General features: G+C 43.6%; 1 protein-coding gene across 1 annotated transcript in view; it reads left to right on the forward strand.

Annotated features, from left to right (window-relative positions):
• The window catches only part of ACOT8 (acyl-CoA thioesterase 8), a 28,146-nt gene that overhangs the window by 6,999 nt on the left and 1,996 nt on the right, over positions 1-19,151 (forward strand). Inside the window, exons 4-5 of the mRNA XM_069752214.1 lie at positions 13,274-13,431; positions 17,080-17,271. Coding sequence (XP_069608315.1) covers positions 13,274-13,431; positions 17,080-17,271 — 350 coding nt within the window. The remainder of the gene's footprint in view (positions 1-13,273; positions 13,432-17,079; positions 17,272-19,151) is intronic.

Raw genomic sequence — 19,151 nt, forward strand, 5'->3', positions numbered from 1 at the left:
CCGACCCCGCATTTGCGATCGCCGGTAATTAACCGTTTACCAGCAATCGCAAAAAAAACAAAACAAAAAAACCGCGATTTCTTTTTAATTTCTCTGTCCTCCGATGTGATCGCACATCAGAGGACAGAGAACAGGGGTCCCCAATCGCCCCCCGATACTCACCTGTCTCCCCCGCTGCTCCTCGTGACTCCCGATGGGCGCCACCATCTTCAAAATGGCGGGCGCATGCGCAGTGCGCCCGCCGGCCGGCACCGGGAGAATCTTTGGGGTCTCGGCTGCCGGGGGTAGCCGAGACCCCAAAGAACATGATCGGGTTCGGTTTTACCGACCCCTGTTTTGCAATCGCCGGTAATTAACTGTTTACCGGCGACCGCAAAAAAAAAAAAAAGTAATTAATTCTCTGTCCTCCGATGTGATCGCACATCAGAGCACAGAGAAATAGGGGGATTCGGGGAACCTGCCATACTTACCGGTGTCCCTGGGTCCTCCTGCTGCTTTTCCTGGCCGCCGGCGTCTTCATGGGAACAGAAAATGTCGGGCGCATGCGCAGTGCGCCCGCCATCTGTCTCCATCTGCCGGCCGGCAGGAGAAAGCAGTTGGGGCTAAATTTAGGGTTAGGGTTGGGGCTAAATTTAGGGTTAGGCTTCTTTCACACTTACGTCGTTACGGGGCCGTCGCAATGCGTCGGCCCAACATACCGACGCACGTTGTGAAAATTCTGCACAACGTGGGCAGCGGATGTAGTTTTTAAACGCATCCACTGCCCAAGCTATGTTCTGGAAAGGAGGGGGCGGAGTTACGGCCACACATGCGCGGTCAGAAATGGCGAACGCGACGTACAAAAAAAGTTATAGAACTTTTTTTGTGCCGATGGTCCGCCAAAACACAACTGATCCAGTGCACGACGGACGCGACATGTGGCCATCCGTCACGATCCGTCGGCAATACAAGTCTATGGGCAAAAAACACATCCTGCGGGCACATTTGCAGGATCCGTTTCTTGTCCGACGGATGCCAAACGACGCAAGTGTGAAAGTAGCCCTAGGGTTGGGGCTAAAGTTAGGGTTAGAGTTGGGATTAGGGTTTGGATTAGGGTTGGTATTAGGGTTAGGTTTGGGATTAGGGTTAAGGTTAGGGTTGTGATTAGGGGTGTATTGGGATTAGGGTTAGGTTTGAGGTTAGGGTTGAGATTAGGATTAGGGGTGTGTTGGATTTAGGGTTTTGATTAGGGTTATGGTTAGGGTTGACATTAGGGTTGTTTTGGGGTAAGGGTTGTGATTATCGTTAGTGATTAGGATTATGGATCGGGTTGGGATTAGGGTTAGGGGTGTTTTGGGGTTAGGGTTGGAGCTAGAATTGGGGGGTTTCCACTGTTTAGGTACATCAGGGGGTCTCCAAACACGACAGCCAATTTTGCGCTCAAAAAGTCAAATGGTGCTCCCTCCCTTCTGAGCTCTGCCGTGCGCCCAAACAGTGGGTTACCCCCACATATGGGGCATCAGCGTACTCAGGATAAATTGGACAACAACTTCTGGGGTCCAATTTCTCTTGTTACCCTTGTGAAAATAAAAACTTGGGGGCTACAATATCTTTTTTGTGGAAAAAATTTTTTTCATATTTTCACGACTCTGCATTCTAAACTTCTGTGAAGCACTTGGGCATTCAAAGTTCTCACCACACATCTAGATAAGTTCCTTGGGGGGTCTAGTTTCCAAAATGGGGTCACTTGTGGAGGGTTTCTGTTTAGGTACATCAGGGGCTCTGCAAACGCAACATAACGCCCGCAGACCATTCTATCAAAGTCTGCATTCCAAAACGGCGCTCCTTCCTTCCGAGCTCTGCCGTGCGCCCAAACAGTGGTTTACCCCCACATATGGGGTACCAGCATACTCAGGACAAATTGGACAACAACTTTTGGGGTCCAATTTCTCTTGTTACCCTTGTGTAAATATCTTGGGGGCTAAAAAATCTTTTTTGTGGAAATTTTTTTTATTTTCACGACTCTGCATTCTAAACTTCTGTGAAGCACTTTGGGCATTCAAAGTTCTCGCCACACATCTAGATAAGTTCCATGGGGGGTCTAGTTTCCAAAATGGGGTCACTTGTGTGGGATTTCTACTGTTTAGGCACATCAGGGGCTCTCCAAACACGACATGGCGTCCAATCTCAATTCCAGACAATTCTACATTGAAAAAGTAAAACTGCACTCCTTCTCTTCCAAGTTCTGCGGTGTGCCCAAACAGTGGTTTTCCCCCACATATTGGGTATCGACGTACTCAGGAGAAATCGCACAACTTTTGTGGTCTAATTTCTCCTGTTACCCTTGTGAAAATAAGAATTTGTGGGCGAAAAAATCATTTTTGTGTAAACAAATGCGATTTTTTTTATTTTCACGGCTCTACGTTATATACTTCTGTGAAGCACTTGGGGGTTCAAAGTGCTCACCACACATCTAGATAAGTTCCTTAAGGGGTCTAGTTTCCAAAATGGTGTCACTTGTGGGGGTTTCCACTGTTTAGGCACATCAGGGGCTCTCCAAACGTGACATGGCATCCGATCTCAATTCCAGCCAATTCTACATTGAAAAAGTCAAACGGCGCTCCTTCACTTCCAAGTTCTGCGGTGCGCCCAAAAAGTGGTTTACCCCCACATATGGGGTATCAGCGTATTCAGGAGAAATTGCATAACAACATTTATGGATACATTTCTTTTTTTTTTTTTTTAATTTTTAATTTTCAAACTTTTCAACACATATAAACATTTAAACAGTCATATAGGTTATATGAATCAGATTAGGGTGGATACATAGCAAAGATGGATTATACTGTAGCATTTGGGCCGGATTCTCATTGCGGATTAATAACTATAAGTGTCTATGGGTCTGATTTTAGCATTCCTGGTATGCGATCCACATAGTAGGCCACACAGTCCGTAACCTGAATCTCAAGTAGATCTCGTTCAGAAATTAAAACAAACAGTAACAATAAAAACAATCAGAGAAAAAATAAAAAATAGGAAGGGAGGGGAGAGGGGGTGGGGGGTGTACGGGGGGGGGGGGGGAAGAGGTGGTCAAAGCAGGACTCCTTGTGTAAAAGTATCCCATCAGGGATAAAAAACAATCAACATGGAACCATAAATATACGGGGAGCATAACAGATACTTTTGACCAATTAGGAAGCAGAGAATAAGACGAGTATCGAACATTACACAAACAATTAGGTAATTGAGCTATATCTGGGACCATCACAGTGCAGGAACGGGCCTTAGGAGAAAAGAGTTCAGTACATCCATATGTTGTGTAAGGAGAATAGTGAGTGGGAGACTAGGGGGTAGCTTGAGAAGCTAGCTGCCATGGCAGCCATATACGAAAGAATTTATCGTGTGTATGTGAATCCCAACTAGTCAATTCTTCCATCCTGAAGATGTCCTGGACTTTTTTAAGCCATTCATTGATATGAGGGGGGGTCGTTTGTCTCCAGTGTAAAGCGATCAAGTGCTTGGCAGCGGCTATTAAAAGGGGGAGTAGATCATGCTTCTTAGGTTTGTAGGACTTCGTAGGGAGGGACAGTAAAACCTCTTGGGGAGTCAAGTTATGCGTTATTAGTTTCATCTTGCGGAGTTGGTTGAATATCTCCTCCCAAAATTTAGCGATAATTGGGCATGACCAAAAAATGTGCGCCAGAGAGCCTTTAGTCTTCATACATCTCCAGCAAAGAGGAGATTCCAAGAGGCCAAAGTGGTAGAGCGACTCAGGGGTTCTGTACCATCTGGAGAGGACTTTAAAGGCATTCTCCTGGAGCAAGACACATCTTGAGAACCCATGTGAGTGCTCTAAGACCTGCGCTATTTCTCTGTTGGAGAGAGATATGTTCAACTCTAACTCCCAAGAAGAAATATATAGGGGTTTAAGTGAGCTTTAGGGGAGATTAAGTTATGGTATAGTTTGGAAATTAATTTAGGGGGTGTAGGGTTGAGTTTAAGAAGAAGTTCCAACCAGAGCCAATCGGAATTAGTTTGGATGTCCGACTTAAGCTTGGAAAAAATATATTGTACATGGTGGATTTGAATGAAATCTTTGGGTTGTTTCTTGGCATCTCGAGGCCAACTGTCAATGCAACTAATTTGGTTGGCGAGTAGATGTGAAATTGGGAGGGACGGCAGGGATTTCCAGAGGTCAAATGAGTCTATATACCTTGGCTCAATGAGCCAAGGTATAACTCCCAAAGGCATACTGTCCAAAAAAAGGCATCGTGGCCAGTTATTCTGGACTAGCTTCTTTCTTATATTCAGGGTGTTGTGGGTTATTTCCTCTAGAGAATTTTGTGGAGGGGCAGCAGCGGTCCAGAGATACTTCTCCGCCTCACCTCCCATTAACAAGCGTTCAAGATTAGGGGTTTTTGAATCATGTTTTGTATTAACCAGGCACATCCACCTAGCCAGATGGACCGCCTGATAATAAGTCTTAAAGTTAGGGAGTCCAAGACCACCTTTCTTTTTCGGGAGTGATAGTATTTTGAAGGGTAGTCTAGCCCTCCTGCCCCTCCACACATATCCGTTGACTATTTTATTGGCTAAAGTGAAAAAAGATTTGGGGAGAGGTATGGGAATCATGGTCATATGGTAGAATATTTTTGGTAGGATGTATGATTTAATTACATTAATCCTCCCGATCCATGAGAGGAATGGTAAGTCATAGGATTTAAGAAGTGCTTGGAGATTATCCAGAAGGGGCACAAAATTGTATTTATACAGAGATGAGGGATTTGCAGTGAGAAAGACTCCTAGATACTTCAGTTTGTCTGCGAGCCATTTGAAGGGGGTAGACTTTTTAAGATCCAAGACTGTTCTGACCGGTATCGAAACATTCATGACTTCCGATTTGTGCATATTAACTTTGAAGTTGGAGATGACCCCAAACTCATCAAGAAGTTTCAGGATAGAGGGAAAAGCAGTCATAGGATTTGAGATCACGATCATAAGGTCGTCCGCGAATGCAGCAGTTTTAAATTCTGTGTGTTCCACGACTAGACCCCTGATCAACTCCTCCTGTCTTATTCTTTGTATTAAAGTCTCCATAACTAGCACAAAGAGGGAGGGGGAGAGAGGGCAGCCTTGCCTAGTTCCATTCCTAATCCCAAAGGAATCTGAAAGTAACCCGTTGACCCTGACCCTAGCGGTTGGAACAGAGTATAGAGTCATGATGGCATCAATAAAAGGTTGGGGGAAGTCAAACTTCCGTAAAGTGCATACCATGTAGTGCCAACTGACTCTGTCAAAGGCTTTCTCAGCATCAGTAGATAACAGAGCCAACGGGGTTCCAGCGCGTCTGGCATGTGAAATGGCTAAGAGGATTTTTAGAGCATTGTCTTTACCCTCTCGTCCCTTTACAAAGCCCACTTGATCAGGATGAATCAGGGACTCAAGGATGATGTTGATCCTTGATGCAAGAATTTTTGCCCAGAGTTTCAAATCGGAGTTCAATAATGATATTGGGCGATAGTTACCACATTGGCCACCGTCTCTCCCCTCCTTTGGGATAACAGATACAGGTCCTTCTCAAAAAATTAGCATATAGTGTTAAATTTCATTACCATAATGTAATGATTACAATTAAACTTTCATATATTATAGATTCATTATCCACCAACTGAAATTTGTCAGGTCTTTTATTGTTTTAATACTGATGATTTTGGCATACAACTCCTGATAACCCAAAAAACCTGTCTCAATAAATTAGCATATTTCACCCATCCAATCAAATAAAAGTGTTTTTTAATAACAAACAAAAAAACCATCAAATAATAATGTTCAGTTATGCACTCAATACTTGGTCGGGAATCCTTTGGCAGAAATGACTGCTTCAATGCGGCGTGGCATGGAGGCAATCAGCCTGTGACACTGCTGAGATGTTATGGAGGCCCAGGATGCTTCAATAGCGGCCTTAAGCTCATCCAGAGTGTTGGGTCTTGCGTCTCTCAACTTTCTCTTCACAATATCCCACAGATTCTCTATGGGGTTCAGGTCAGGAGAGTTGGCAGGCCAATTGAGCACAGTAATACCATGGTCAATAAACCATTTACCAGTGGTTTTGGCACTGAGCAGGTGCCAGGTCGTGCTGAAAAATGAAATCTTCATCTCCATAAAGCATTTCAGCCGATGGAAGCATGAAGTGCTCCAAAATCTCCTGATAGCTAGCTGCATTGACCCTGCCCTTGATAAAACACAGTGGACCAACACCAGCAGCTGACATGGCACCCCACACCATCACTGACTGTGGGTACTTGACACTGGACTTCAGGCATTTTGGCATTTCCTTCTCCCCAGTCTTCCTCCAGACTCTGGCACCTTGATTTCCGAATGACATGCAAAATTTGCTTTCATCAGAAAAAAGTACTTGGGACCACTTAGCAACAGTCCAGTGCTGCTTCTCTGTAGCCCAGGTCAGGCGCCTCTGCCGCTGTTTATGGTTCAAAAGTGGCTTTACCTGGGGAATGCGGCACCTGTAGCCCATTTCCTGCACACGCCTGTGCACGGTGGCTCTGGATGTTTCCACTTCTCCACAATCTTCCTCAGGGTCCGGTCTCCTCTTCTCGTTGTACAGCGTTTTCTGCCACATTGTTTCCTTCCAACAGACTTACCATTGAGGTGCCTTGATACAGCACTCTGGGAACAGCCTATTTGTTGAGAAATTTCTTTCTGGGTCTTACCCTCTTGCTTGAGGGTGTCAATGATGGCCTTCTTGACATCTGTCAGGTCGCTAGTCTTACCCATGATGGGGGTTTTGAGTAATGAACCAGGCAGGGAGTTTATAAAAGCCTCAGGTATCTTTTGCATGTGTTTAGAGTTAATTAGTTGATTCAGAAGATTAGGGTAATAGGTCGTTTAGAGAACCTTTTCTTGATATGCTAATTTATTGAGACAGGTTTTTTGGGTTATCAGGAGTTGTATGCCAAAATCATCAGTATTAAAACAATAAAAGACTTGACAAATTTCAGTTGGTGGATAATGAATCTATAATATATGAAAGTTTAATTGTAATCATTACATTATGGTAAATAATGAAATTTAACACTATATGCTAATTTTTTGAGAAGGACCTGTATGTGTGCTTCTAAAGTTTGTTTAGTTGGGGGATTTCCTGCCAGGAAGGAGTTAAAAAGAGATGCCAGGCGTGGAAGAAGTATATCTGAGAATTTTCTATAATAGGACATTGGGAAGCCATCCGGGCCTGGAGTCTTATTGAGTGCCATGTTTTGTAAAGTTTCGCTAATTTCTTGGCAGGTGACTTGGGCTAAGAGAGCCGAGTGGTCTTTAATTTGGACTTTTAGAAGGGAAAGAGGGGCTAGGAAATCCTGAATCCTATCTGCAGCAGTTATACAGTCTTTCATGGGGTCAGGGGCTTCTAAATTATAGAGGGATTGGTAATAGCATCTGAACGCCTCTGCAATATCTTCGGATCTGTCGACTCTCGTGTTTGGGTCTTTATGGATATATTTTATGAATTTATTTTCTCTCTGCTTTTTAAGTAGATTAGGTCAGTCTACTATTCTTATTTCCATGTACATAGAATCGGTGTTTACAATGCATGAAGATCTTTGCAGATTTAATGTTAAGCAAGTCTTTTAATTTATTACGAAGGGCCACCAGATCCCGTTGTAGATTCTGGGTGTTAGTTTTTTTGTGGAGGCGTTCTGTGGTTGCTATTTGATGTAAAAGAGACATCATTTCTTTCTCCCTCTGTTTTTTTGCATGGGCACCGATTGATATGAGCTCCCCTCGAAGAACAGCTTTGTGTGCTTCCCATATATTGGGTGTAAGTGGACCATCTGCGACATTTTCTATGAAATAACGCGACATCGTGTATTTTATTTTTTCCAAATTTTGTGGGTTATCCAATAGGGATTCATTTAGTCTCCAGGACGTTGCAGGGCGGGGCAAGGTGTCAATGGCGATATCTATAAAGATCGGGGCATGGTCAGATATTGTAATTTGGCCTATATTGGCGGATTTGACTAAACTGAGAGATCGCGACTGGATCAAAATGAGATCAATACGGTGGTATGATGAATGGGGATGGGAAAAGAAAGTAAAATCTTTAGTGGTGGGGTGAGTAATACGCCATGGGTCGATAAGAAGGAGGGTAGATAACTTGTTCAGAAGGTTGTGTCTCGCTTTCTGTGCGATGAAGGATAGACCGCTTGAGGAGTCAATCTCAGGGTCCAAAGTAATATTAAAGTCACCACCCACAATCAGTAACCCTTCTGTGAAGAGTTGCAGTACCTCTAACGTTTTGGTGATCCATTGGGTCTGTTGTTTATTAGGTGCACACAAGTTGGCAAAAGTAACTAAAGTATTGGCTAGGTAGCCTTTTACAAAAATATATCTCCCTTCATGGTCACCCAATGTATCCCTGGGCGAGAATGGGAGGCCTTTTTTTAGCACAATACTAACACCTTTGGATGCTGAAGAGTTACAACTATTGAACCAAGTTGGGTATGGGGAGAAGGAGGTATTGGGGTTTCTACCATTTTTGAAGTGTGTTTCTTGGAGGAAGGCTACCTGAGTTTTTTGTTTCTTTAGAAGGGTAAAAATTTGGTTTCTTTTTGCAGGTGCATTAAGGCCCTTAACATTAAAAGAGGCAACTGTGATGGACCCAGAGCTCACCTTATCGTTCATATTCGTCATGTGTTACAGCAGAAATTGTCCCACCCCGGTACCTAAGGAAAGAAAGGGAAAAACAAAACATGAGTAACAAACTTTGTACAGTTAAGCACTCGCCCATCGCAGGGGGGGAGTAGTAACACCCAGACATAGGCGAGGGTAGTCCAAGTTGTGATAACTCTTAATGCTATGAGAAGAGCCAAACATAACATTTTTAGAAAAGAAAACTTAGAGAGGCAGACATGTTAGCCTAAAAAGCAAAACAAGTAGAGTAGTTGTTCTGTTCTTATTTATAAAAAGCGGGGGGGGGGGAGAAAAGGGAACTCATGGTGGATGTTTCTTGGTGTCTTGTTTCTTGACTTTGGGAGATGCAGGTTTCTTCTTTTGTGACCACTCTGAGGGTTTTTTTTATTGAGGGTAGGCTCCAATTGGCGTTGACTGGCATCCAAGATGGTATATCAATTGGCGCGATATTTAGCGTCTCCCAAGCCTTGTGAAGATCCTCTGGGGTACGAATTGTAATTTGACGGCTGGCGGTGTTCACTGCTAGGCCGAATGGAAATAGCCATTTATGTGTCAGATTTTTGGCTTTCAGAGCGGCAAGAAGGGGTCTGAGTATCCGTCTTTTTGCTAATGTAGATGGGGCCAAGTCCTGAAAAAGTTGAATTTGTGAATTGTCATATGTAATTTTGTCTTGTTCCCTAGCGCTTGCCAGGATGGCGGCTGTATCAACGTAGCTAAGGAGGCCACAGATAATGTCTCTGGGAGGTTCTTCGGCTTTTGGTTTAGGCCTTAGGGCGCGGTGAACTCTTTCAATAATAATTTCTGAGGCCCTCTCTGTGTCCAGAAGGTTAGCGAAGATTTCACTCGCCACCTTGTCTGGTGCTTCTCGAGCAAAGGATTCTGGAACCCCTCTTATCCGGATATTTTTCCTCCTACTCCTGTTTTCTTGATCTTCAACGGCTAATAGCGCTACGTTTAGATGTTGTTGCTGTTTGAGAGCTTGATCATTTAGGCAGGTAACAGCTTCCACTATATCAACGTTTGCAGTTTCTAGTGACTCGACCCTGTGGCCGAGGTGTTGAAGGTCAGCTCGCATACCCGAGACTTCCTCTAAGAGTGGCTTCATGTTTTGGGCCATCAGCTTTTTCATAAAGGCTCTGGAGATAGGGGCTATGTCTCCTGTAGCGGAGTCACTGTCAGAATCAACGTCACTGAGTTCCGATTCATCTATATTTTCTGATGAGATCGCTTTTTTGAGGGACCGCCTAGCAGGAGTTTGAGAGATCTCACTTTTTTTTTTAAGGTATGAGTCAAGAGCGCCATGAGTTCCTTTTTTCTGGTCGTCTGCCATGGCTTTGTTTGAAAGTTTTTCACGTTCTTTTTGTGATTTAACCATCTTGAGAGCGTCAGAAAACGTGAAATGCTGTAATCACAACTTGGACAAAGAGGAAAAATTTCAGGCGCTCATTGCATTGAGTTTAAAGCGTAAAATTCAGGATGGACACTAGGTGTCACTATAAGATCAGGAAATGGCCACACAGTTCTGGTGAACGCCTCTACTGGTATATTAAACTTAGTGAAAATAATCGTATCTTGTAAGAGTTTTCAGCATAGATATAATGATCTCCTGATATCTCCGTGATAGGTAGCTGGCAAAACGTAATCTGTACAGATTGAGTCAGTTTAGGCTATTTTCCTGCCTTCATATAAGCAGGTGTTTTACATACAGTGCCACTTTAAACTAATCCAGTCCGGCAAGGGTTAAACACCACTGGGTATGGGGCAGCAGGAGATGAAGCGTGCACCTGGGCTGCAGGCTTAATGTGATCCCAGCATGAGGAGCAGCCCTCTGTGACTGTGCACCCTGGTGATGCTACAGGCACCCTCCACAAATTTGTAAACCTGCTCCACAAATGTCATTCATATGGGTATGGGGCAGCCGGAGATAGGGTTTGGGTTAAACTAAAGCTGGTCCCAGCAAGGCACAGCCCACCCCTCAGCAATCAGGGGCTCTCTCCGCACCAGACGGCAACCAACAATGGCGGCAGAGTTGGCGGGAAATCTCTCGCCGAAGGAGCGGAGTGCCGCCACACATGGAGATCCCCCCCCGCGCCGTCACAGATCAGATCGCTCTCCTCTCTCCATGGGTACCACTGTACAAGCCAGGTCACGGCCCGCCGCGGCGTCAGACAGCCCGCCGGAGAGCACCAGCAGGAGCGCCCGGCCGGAGGGAGCACTGCTAGAGGTAAGCGGTGAGCCGCACAGGCGGCCAGCCGAGGCAGCAGGGGGGACGCGTGGAGGAGGGGGTCGCGTACTTCCCTTCGATCTCTGCAGCCCGGCTCCGCCTGTGGAGCTGTTAAAGATGGCGGCGACGCCTCCGATTCACTCCCTCACTCCTCTCGGGGCTCGGATCTTCCGCCGAGACAGGACCTCCGACTACCCGCAGGCAACTCTAGAGCCAGTCCGCTTGTCGGTGTCTGGGGGAACGATGCTCCGGTCTAATTCCTGAGCCGCAGCGGCCGTCCCTCACTCCTCCGTCAGCAGGCAGGGATCGATACTAGCCAGGCAGCGTTCTGTGACTCACCCTCTCAGCAGGGCAGGAGAGTCTGCTCAACCCGCAGTCCCGGTCACCCCGAGGATCGTCACTGTACAGGGAGTCTATTCAGGCCTGACAGTTGACCGTCTATAGGGGCCCAGAGGGAGGCCCAGCGGTCAGGCTGGAGATGAGGCCTCTACCACGCGGCAGGGCTGCAAAACGTCCAGAAGCACCCCAAAACACTTAATAAATGTCTCAAAATGATCCCCGGGGTTAGGGCATCCCACATCCAGGGAGTAGAAGTAAAAAGGGGCACTTTAACCCCTTAATGACCGCCAATACGTCTTTTAACTGACCTGAGATATAAGAGAATAGCCTCCCCATACAGGTGACAATCCAGTAGCTGTCGGCTGTACACTATAGCTGACAACTTGCTGTATCAGCTACGATCAGTATTTGCACCTTCTAAATCTGTTTAACCCCTTAGATGCTGCTGTCAATAGTGACTACATCATTATAAACGGTTAACAGAGTGTGGGGGCTTCTTCTTTATCCCGATTGGTGCCCTCAGATCATGATTTTGTTGTCCTGATGTTTGCCATGGCAATTCATGACCAAATAGCGGCCTTAGAGTCTGACAGCTGTAGTAATCTGTTTAGAAGTTAGCAACATTTAGGTGATAAAAATACACATTTTCATTTCTGTCATGCCACTTTGCATTAATTCCTGTAAAGCACCTGAAGGGTTAATAAACTACCTGACAGCAGTTTTTGATATGTCAGGGGGGGCTGTTTTTAAAATGGTATCACGTTTGGGGGTTTCCCAATATATGGGACCCCTAAAGTCACTTCAAACATGGATAAGTCCCTAAAAAATAAATGTGGTAAATTTCTTTGAAAAAATGAAAAATTGCTGCTACATTTTTAAACCTCCTAAAATGCTAACAAAATAAAATAATATTTTACAAATGATGCTGATGTAAAGCAGACATGTGGGAAATGTTATTTATTAATGGTTTGCTGTTGTATGACTATCTGGATTAAAGGGATAATCATTCAAATTTAGAAAATTGCTAATTTTTTAACATTTTTCTCAAATTTTTTATATTTTTTATAAATAAACACAAAAAATGTTGAACTAAATTTACCATTATCATAAAGTATAATGTGTCACAAAAAAACAATCTCAAAATCACTGGGATTTGTTGAAGCGTTGCAGAGTTATTACCACATAAAGTGACACTGGTCAGATTTCAAAAATTTGGCTCGGTCACTAAGGGGTTAAAACATGGATGTATGTCGATTTGATAGGGAGCTTCCCCAGAGCTCAGTGGCTGCACATCCTACTCCATCTTTGCCTTGGCCACGCCCCCTTATGGATACATTTCTGTTTTTACACATGTGAAAATAAAAAAAATGCTTCTGAATTAAGATGTTTGCAAAAAAAGTTAAATGTTCATTTTTTTCCTTCCACATTGTTTCAGTTCCTGTGAAGCACGTAAAGGGTTAATAAACTTCTTGAATGTGGTTTTGAGAACCTTGAGGGGTGTAGTCTTTAGAATGGTGTCACACTTCGTTATTTTCTATATAGACCCCTCAAAATGACTTCAAATGTGATGTGGTCCCTAAAAAAAAATGGTGTTGTAAAAATGAGAAATTGCTGCTCAACTTTTAACCCTTATAACTCCCTAACAAAAAAAAAATTTGTTTCCAAAATTGTGCTGATGTAAAGTAGACATGTGGGAAATGTTATTTATTAACTATTTTTCGTGACATATCTCTCTGATTTAAGGGCATAAAAATACAAAGTTTGAAAATTGCAAAATTTTAAAAATTTGCGCCATATGTTATTTTCATAAATAATCGCAAGTAATATCGAAGAAATGTTACCACTAACATGAAGTACAATATGTCACGAAAAAACATTCTCAGAATCAGCGGGATCCGTTGAAGCGTTCCAGAGTTCTAACCTCAGTGACAATGGTCAGAATTGTAAAAATTGGCTCTGTCACTAAGGGGTTAAATGACCCCAGGACATAAATAGTGTAAGTGGTCTAATGTCCTTTTTCCTTAGGGATCCCTCTCTGGTGGAAAAGCACAGGCTAGGACTCAATAAAATATTGGCACAAGATGTTCCTATTGAGATCAAACCCGTTAACCCACCGGACATGTACCATCGTATGCCGCAGGAACCACGGCAGCTGTTTTGGGTGCGAGCAAAAGGATTAATCGGTAATGTCAGTAAGACTCTCGTGTGTACACATGAAACACAAGAATGTGTATTTGATGTGAATATAGTTTCTTATTGTATATCCCTTTATGTACTTTGTTCTAACATACAACCCCTGGCAAAAATTATGGAATCACCGGCCTTGGAGGATGTTCATTCAGTTGTTTGATTTTGTAGAAAAAAAAGCAGATCACACACATGGCACAAAACTAAAATCATTTCAAATGGCAACTTTCTGGCTTTAAGAAAAAGCAATAGTGTGCAAAAAACACACCATATATATACCCCCTGGCTCAAGACAGAATCAGCTGTGGAGGATATCCACTAATAAAACATAACTTTTAATATTAAATGCTAAAAACTGCACATCCAACAGGACACAAACGAAAAAAACATACAAAGTGCTCAGGTGAACCAGTGCTCAATAAAAAAGAATGGTTGGATCTCACCCAAGCTGCCGGACACTGTATACTTCCGTACGACACAGTAGAGATCCAATTAGATGAGGAGGGGCAGGGCTGAAGTAGTATGTCTACCCTGTAACCCCTCTGTAACTCCTGTCCTGACAAGGACAGGCCCCAAATGGACCTTGCTCTAAGGGACCAGCCCACCCAATATGTGTAAAGGCAGAGTCCCAAAACCTCTTGAAACGTAGAATCTTCCTCCCTACGCGTTTCAACTCCGGTCATGAAGAATCATCAGGGGAGTCATATGGAAAAAAAGTGCCAACGGGCACAGAGATGTAAGTCCGTCAAAATTGTGGGGCCTGCAGTGGCTAGGTAACCCACGCTGGAGATGACCGTCTGTGTCCACAGTCTCTGGTAGAGTACCAAAAGCCAGTACTGGCTTTAATAAACACTAAAAGAAATCAAGAACCCAAAAATGTGGTAGTCAGTAATGGTTACTTTTTTTTAACCATCCTCCAAGGCCGGTGATTCCATAACTTTTGCCAGGGGTTGTATTATAAGCTCTTCTGCACACACAGGACAATGGCAACCTGTCACAAGTGAACTTTGACGTTAGAGCAATGCTCGTCATATTCAATCATTCTCTAGTGCCAGTGACGTTTGGTTTTTACAGTAGGTGGATATGTGTATTGGTCTCCGCTTTCAGTACATGTGGTGTGCCAGCTCTATAACCTAACTGTACTTTTATAACATATCACTAAAATATCTTCCATTTTGAAAACCAGCTTCACTGTGAAGTAGTTAATGTTGGGGACCAAAAATGTATGAAAAGTCTACAAAACACTGCAGACAAAGTGTATGTCACTTTCTGGGGTCGGTACATTACCGTGTAACGCACAACCCACAGACCAGTGTGGCACTGTGTTTGGATGAAGGCCCTAACAATGTATTTCTAAATCCTGAATTATGAATAGGTCATCAATAGCGAGTTCCAGGACACATTTTAACCACTTACTAACTTAGTATGTATTGGTGAAAACCATGGTGATCCTTTGGCAGTTTAGTCCTATACGGATCTGTGTTTTTCCAACATTATTAATTAAACCATTTCATTGACTAAATATTAAAAGCATTCATGAATATTCTAAAAAGGTGCCTCAAACCAAAATAGAAGGGGTACAAAGCTCACTAAGGCTACGTTCACACTAGCGTTGTGCGCCGCTGCGTCAGCGACGCAACGCACGCAAAAACGCTGCGTTTTGCGACGCATGCGTAGTTTGCCGAAAATCGGACGCAAGAAAAATGCAACTTGTTGCGTTTTCTTGGTCCGACGCTTGCGGCAAAAAAGACGCATGCGTCGCACAACGCAACAAACAAAAACGCATGCGTCCCCCATGTTAAATATAGGGGCGCATGACGCGTGTGTCGCCGCTGCGTCGCCCGACACTAACCCGACGCACACTAGCATAACGCTAGTGTGAACGTTACCTAATGGATATCCCATTACATACAGTAAAACAATACTTATAGGCAATCAAACCTGTAAATACTCTTCATTAATATAAGTGTACAATTAGAGCCTATAGGTGCCCTAGATCCAATTAATGAAACACTGAGGGGGTACCAAATAACTTGCATCCCTAAAGTTTATCATAAGTAAAATAAGTATAGGGATCGGGATAAGCTGTAACTGATTAACATATCCGGTAGTTCATACGGAGAAGAATCAATTGATAATTAGTTGCTATATAATTCATAAAGATACACATTAAACCATCAATAGAGCTGGTCTATTTAGTTCATGCAACTAAATCTCCTGCTTGGAGTCGCTCCTTTATTTGGCCAGCATTTTGCATGAACAGGTAGTGTTCACACCAAATTCATTTTGCTGTCTGGGTGGATCCTTATACAATACATGGTAGCATTGGCTGTGACGTATAATGGTGTATTTGCACTGGTTTTAGTGAGAGAATTTTTAGAATCGGTAGGGGGCTTTTGTTAGGACATTGGGGATTGGGCTGCATGGACTGATTAGACACACAGGAACCCATCAATAGTGGTTATCTTTACGAATTATATAGCAACTACCGTAATTATCAATTGATTATTCTGCGTATGAACCAATATATTAAAAATCAGTTACGGCTTATCCCTATACTTATTTAACTTATGATACATTCTAGGGATGCAAATTTGCAAGTAATTAATTATTTGGTACCCCCCTCCCTATGTTTTATTAATTGGATCTATGACACCCATAGGCTCTAATTGTACACCTATATTAATGAAGAGCATTTACAAATTTATTGACTGCCTGTAAGCATTGTTTTACTGCATGTACTGGGATATCCATTATTGAGCTGTATATGATACTACTCATACCTGTATGCCTCATGGTAGATGCCTTGGACTGTAAAAATCAATTTATTGCTTTAATTAGATATTCCAGGTTATGGGGCACCCGCTGCCCAGAAGATAATGCCTCCTCTTCAGGCTGCCGTCACACTATCAGTATTTGGTCAGTATTTTACATCAGTATTTGTAAGCCAAAACCAGGAGTGGGTGATAAATGCAGAAGTGGTGCATATGTTTCTATTATACTTTTCCTCTATTTGTTCCACTCCTGGTTTTGGCTTACAAATACTGCTAGTGTGACGACAGCCTCACTATTACATTTCTCCACCCCTCTTTTCACTGTGTGCCAGTTACGTCAGGTGTGCGGTCGGAAATCCCCACATGCATTCTACCTCTATTGGGCACAGACTACGATTGTGTTCTGTACAGGTGTCGGAGAGTCACTAACTTCCTGCCCCAGTATAATAAGTCGGGCCAGCTGCCCTTAGCCCACTGGCTACCATTTATGACAGTAGACCCCAGCTTTGCTAGCAGGCGCAGCTAAGACGGACTGCAGTAGTGATCGCATGCAGCTGTTTTTGGATGGGGTGAGAAGCGATTGTAACCTGCCCAATTTTGCCAGAGTGCTCCGTTAATGAACCTTGCCTTCATTCTCTAGCATGTCTGGGAAAGGTGTGGAATTAATAGGTTAAAACCAGAATTATCCATCTTTTATTTATAAAATGTTGGTTTTAGAATCTGCTTATAAATGCTTTATCCATGGTCTATCATTTTATATAAATACAGTAAAAAGCAATGTACTTAATTGCTGACATAAAACTACATGATTAAATCCTAAAAACATTGGCTTTTTTCCCTCTCCCTTGAATCTCTTACCCTGCGTCTTAGGTCCGGATGACATGAGATTGCACTGCTGCGTAGCTGCCTATATTTCAGACTATTCTTTCCTGGGAACCGCAATACTTCCTTATCTTCAGCTTCAAATGAAATTTATGGCCTCACTTGATCACTCCATGTGGTTCCATGCTCCATTCAGGGCAGATGAATGGATGCTTTATGAATGCGAAAGCCACTGGGCAGGTGAGTGTGGCAATAGAAAATACAAAACAAAAGTCCCAAGCAGCCCCTGTCCAGGCCTGGACAAGTACTCCCAAGAAATGTTCAGAACTTAAAGTGGAGTAAAACGTAAACATTTCTAACCGTGGTGCATGGGGGTTGAACGATGTGCCAAATGCATTGCCTTTTAATTAAAGGGACTCTGTCACCTGAATTTGGCGGGACTGGTTTTGGGTCATATGGGCGGAGTTTTCGGGTGTTTGATTCACCCTTTCCTTACCCGCTGGCTGCAATATTGGATTGAAGTTCATTCTCTGTCCTCCATAGTACACGCCTGCGCAAAGCAATCTTGCCTTGTGCAGGCGTGTACTACGGAGGACAGAGAATGAACTTCAATCCAATATTGCAGCCAGCGGGTAAGGAAAGGGTGAATCAAACACCCGAAAACTCCGCCCATATGACCCAAAACCAGTCCCGCCAAATTCAGGTGACAGAGTCCCTTTAAATTTGGAACGTCTTGCTCTAACACTTCCTTTAATAAGACCACTGTTCAAAACACCAGTCTGAATCTGGGCCACAGTATATATATTATACTAGGCCTACTACTTCTCTTGTAACTTCCCCCATAGGAATCCTTCAGTATTGTGGCCAACAGAATCGTGGTCACATTTCACCTTTGGACCAAATTGGACTAATTAGGATTATTTGCACACTGCATTACTGGCCACAGTCAGGATAAAGCTCCTGAGCGTATGCAGTGGCCACGCTCACTGGCTGGATGCCTAGCTATCTGTCCAGCAGGGAGCTATTGCTACCCCAAACCCCCCTCCTCCACATACAGTGGGGCAAAAAAGTATTTAGTCAGTCAGCAATAGTGCAAGTTCCACCACTTAAAAAGATGAGAGGCGTCTGTAATTTACATCATAGGTAGACCTCAACTATGGGAGACAAACTGAGAAAAAAAAATCCAGAAAATCACATTGTCTGTCTTTTTTACATTTTATTTGCATATTATGGTGGAAAATAAGTATTTGGTCAGAAACAAACAATCAAGATTTCTGGCTCTCACAGACCTGTAACTTCTTCTTTAAGAGTCTCCTCTTTCCTCCACTCATTACCTGTAGTAATGGCACCTGTTTAAACTTGTTATCAGTATAAAAAGACACCTGTGCACACCCTCAAACAGTCTGACTCCAAACTCTACTATGGTGAAGACCAAAGAGCTGTCAAAGGACACCAGAAACAAAATTGTAGCCCTGCACCAGGCTGGGAAGACTGAATCTGCAATAGCCAACCAGCTTGGAGTGAAGAAATCAACAGTGGGAGCAATAATTAGAAAATGGAAGACATACAAGACCACTGATAATCTCCCTCGATCTGGGGCTCCACGCAAAATCCCACCCTGTGGGGTCAGAATGATCACAAGAACGGTGAGCAAAAATCCCAGGACTTAGTGAATGAACTGCAGAGAGCTGGGACCAATGTAACAAGGCCTACCATAAGTAACACACTACTCCACCATGGACTCAGATCCTGCAGTGCCAGACGTGTCCCACTGCTTAAGCCAGTACATGTCCGGGCCCGTCTGAAGTTTGCTAGAGAGCATTTGGATGATCCAAAGGAGTTTTGGGAGAATGTCCTATGGTCTGATGAAACCAAACTGGAACTGTTTGGTAGAAACACAACTTGTCGTGTTTGGAGGAAAAAGAATACTGAGTTGCATCCATCAAACACCATACCTACTGTAAAGCATGGTGGTGGAAACATCATGCTTTGGGGCTGTTTCTCTGCAAAGGGGCCAGGACGACTGATCCGGGTACATGAAAGAATGAATGGGGCCATGTATCGTGAGATTTTGAGTGCAAACCTCCTTCCATCAGCAAGGGCATTGAAGATGAAACGTG

This window comes from Ranitomeya imitator, chromosome 2, assembly GCF_032444005.1.
Source record: "Ranitomeya imitator isolate aRanImi1 chromosome 2, aRanImi1.pri, whole genome shotgun sequence".
NCBI lineage: Eukaryota > Metazoa > Chordata > Amphibia > Anura > Dendrobatidae > Ranitomeya > Ranitomeya imitator.